This window comes from Austrofundulus limnaeus, unplaced genomic scaffold (genome assembly GCF_001266775.1).
Source record: "Austrofundulus limnaeus strain Quisiro unplaced genomic scaffold, Austrofundulus_limnaeus-1.0 Scaffold1296, whole genome shotgun sequence".
Classification (NCBI taxonomy): domain Eukaryota; kingdom Metazoa; phylum Chordata; class Actinopteri; order Cyprinodontiformes; family Rivulidae; genus Austrofundulus; species Austrofundulus limnaeus.
The window spans coordinates 42484-43868 of NW_013953698.1; the positions used below are offsets into that span (position 1 = coordinate 42484).

The following is a 1385-nucleotide window of genomic DNA, read 5'->3' on the forward strand; positions in this document are numbered from 1 at the left end:
GTCATTAGCACCTCTAGTAATATATTTACTGAGAAAAATGGTGACGTGTTCAATAATTATTTTACCCGCTGTATTTTTTTCTTCCTCCTAATTTACAGTAACACCTTCCCCTGCCAGAGAGAATCCTGCAGTTCCAGATTTGTCAGATGAGATTCGATCTTCGCTGTCATCTTACTACAAAGAAAGGTAGGCTTTCTTCCACTCAGGCCAGTTCTGCCACTTTTAGCCTTCATAAGCTCATAATTATTAATTTTCCTGTAGAATATTAAATACTCAATCCTCCTAAAGCTCATCATGATGAGGATAATCGCTTGTGCTGACAGTTTAACACAGTTTACTCTGCAAGTAGTAAATAACAGTAAATGGAAAATGCTGCTGCTTCAAACATCACCTACCTGTGTCATCAATTAATGCAGAGTGAAAGCATATTTCTGCCCCACATTACTCTGAAAACCATTCTGATTTAGCATTTTTTTATTTATCCATCTGCAAACGAAATCTGCCAACAATGACTGAGAGCATTCTTATCTTTCACGTATCAGATCCTGTAAAAAAAATGCTTCCACTGCCTGTTATCTTGAACCGTACTTGGCATGAAACCAAACAATGACCTAAACTGGGGAGGATGGGAAATTTTCTTATTGTGTACCTGCTGAACTAAGATCTGTGAATCTAACAATAATCTAGAGATGGAATGCAGCACCTTGTGAACATGTTCTTTCATTTTCTGCAGAGACTTTGTTCAGGGTGAAGCCTCTAAAACTGATAGGTAAAAAAATAGGTTTCCACTATGTCAGCTTTACTGTCAATCCTGCTAAAGGAGCAAAACTTTCAGAAGATTTGAACTTTGTTGACTTAAAACAACAAAGTCTCAAATATACATTTATTTACAATGATTTTCAGCACAATATTTCCTACTGATCAGAGATTGACTGATACAGGTTTTTGAAGGCCGATACCGATTATTTTGACATCAGTCTAACCGATACACCGATACGTGCAGCTGATTTATTTTTGGCCAATTCTTGAAGCCGATACTGCCTTTTCTTTCTCCATTAACATGATAAAAATAAGAATGATAACAAATATTACACAGGTCTCAATTTAAAACAAAACAAACAAAAACATTTATTATCTGAGCCTTGCAGGCTGTATGAAGTGCTGCCACACAGGATTTCTTCTTTCAGCCCTTTCTTGAATAAATTACAAAAATAAATAAATTCATGATTTATTTTATCTAGTGCTAGTTTTATTCTGTTTTTATTTGTATATTACTGGTAATCAAATTAATATATTTTTTACATAAAATAAAATGACTATGTTTTAATATCCCAGCATTTTTGATGCAAAAAACAGCAACATGCCTGAAGAGGAACACAGAGGAA

General features: G+C 34.7%; 1 protein-coding gene across 1 annotated transcript in view; it reads left to right on the forward strand.

Annotated features, from left to right (window-relative positions):
* Positions 1–1385, forward strand: part of LOC106534881 (rhotekin) — a gene marked incomplete at its 5' end in the record, with an annotated part of 16235 nt that overhangs the window by 10561 nt on the left and 4289 nt on the right. The window contains 1 exon segment of the mRNA XM_014031658.1: positions 99–186. Coding sequence (XP_013887112.1) covers positions 99–186 — 88 coding nt within the window.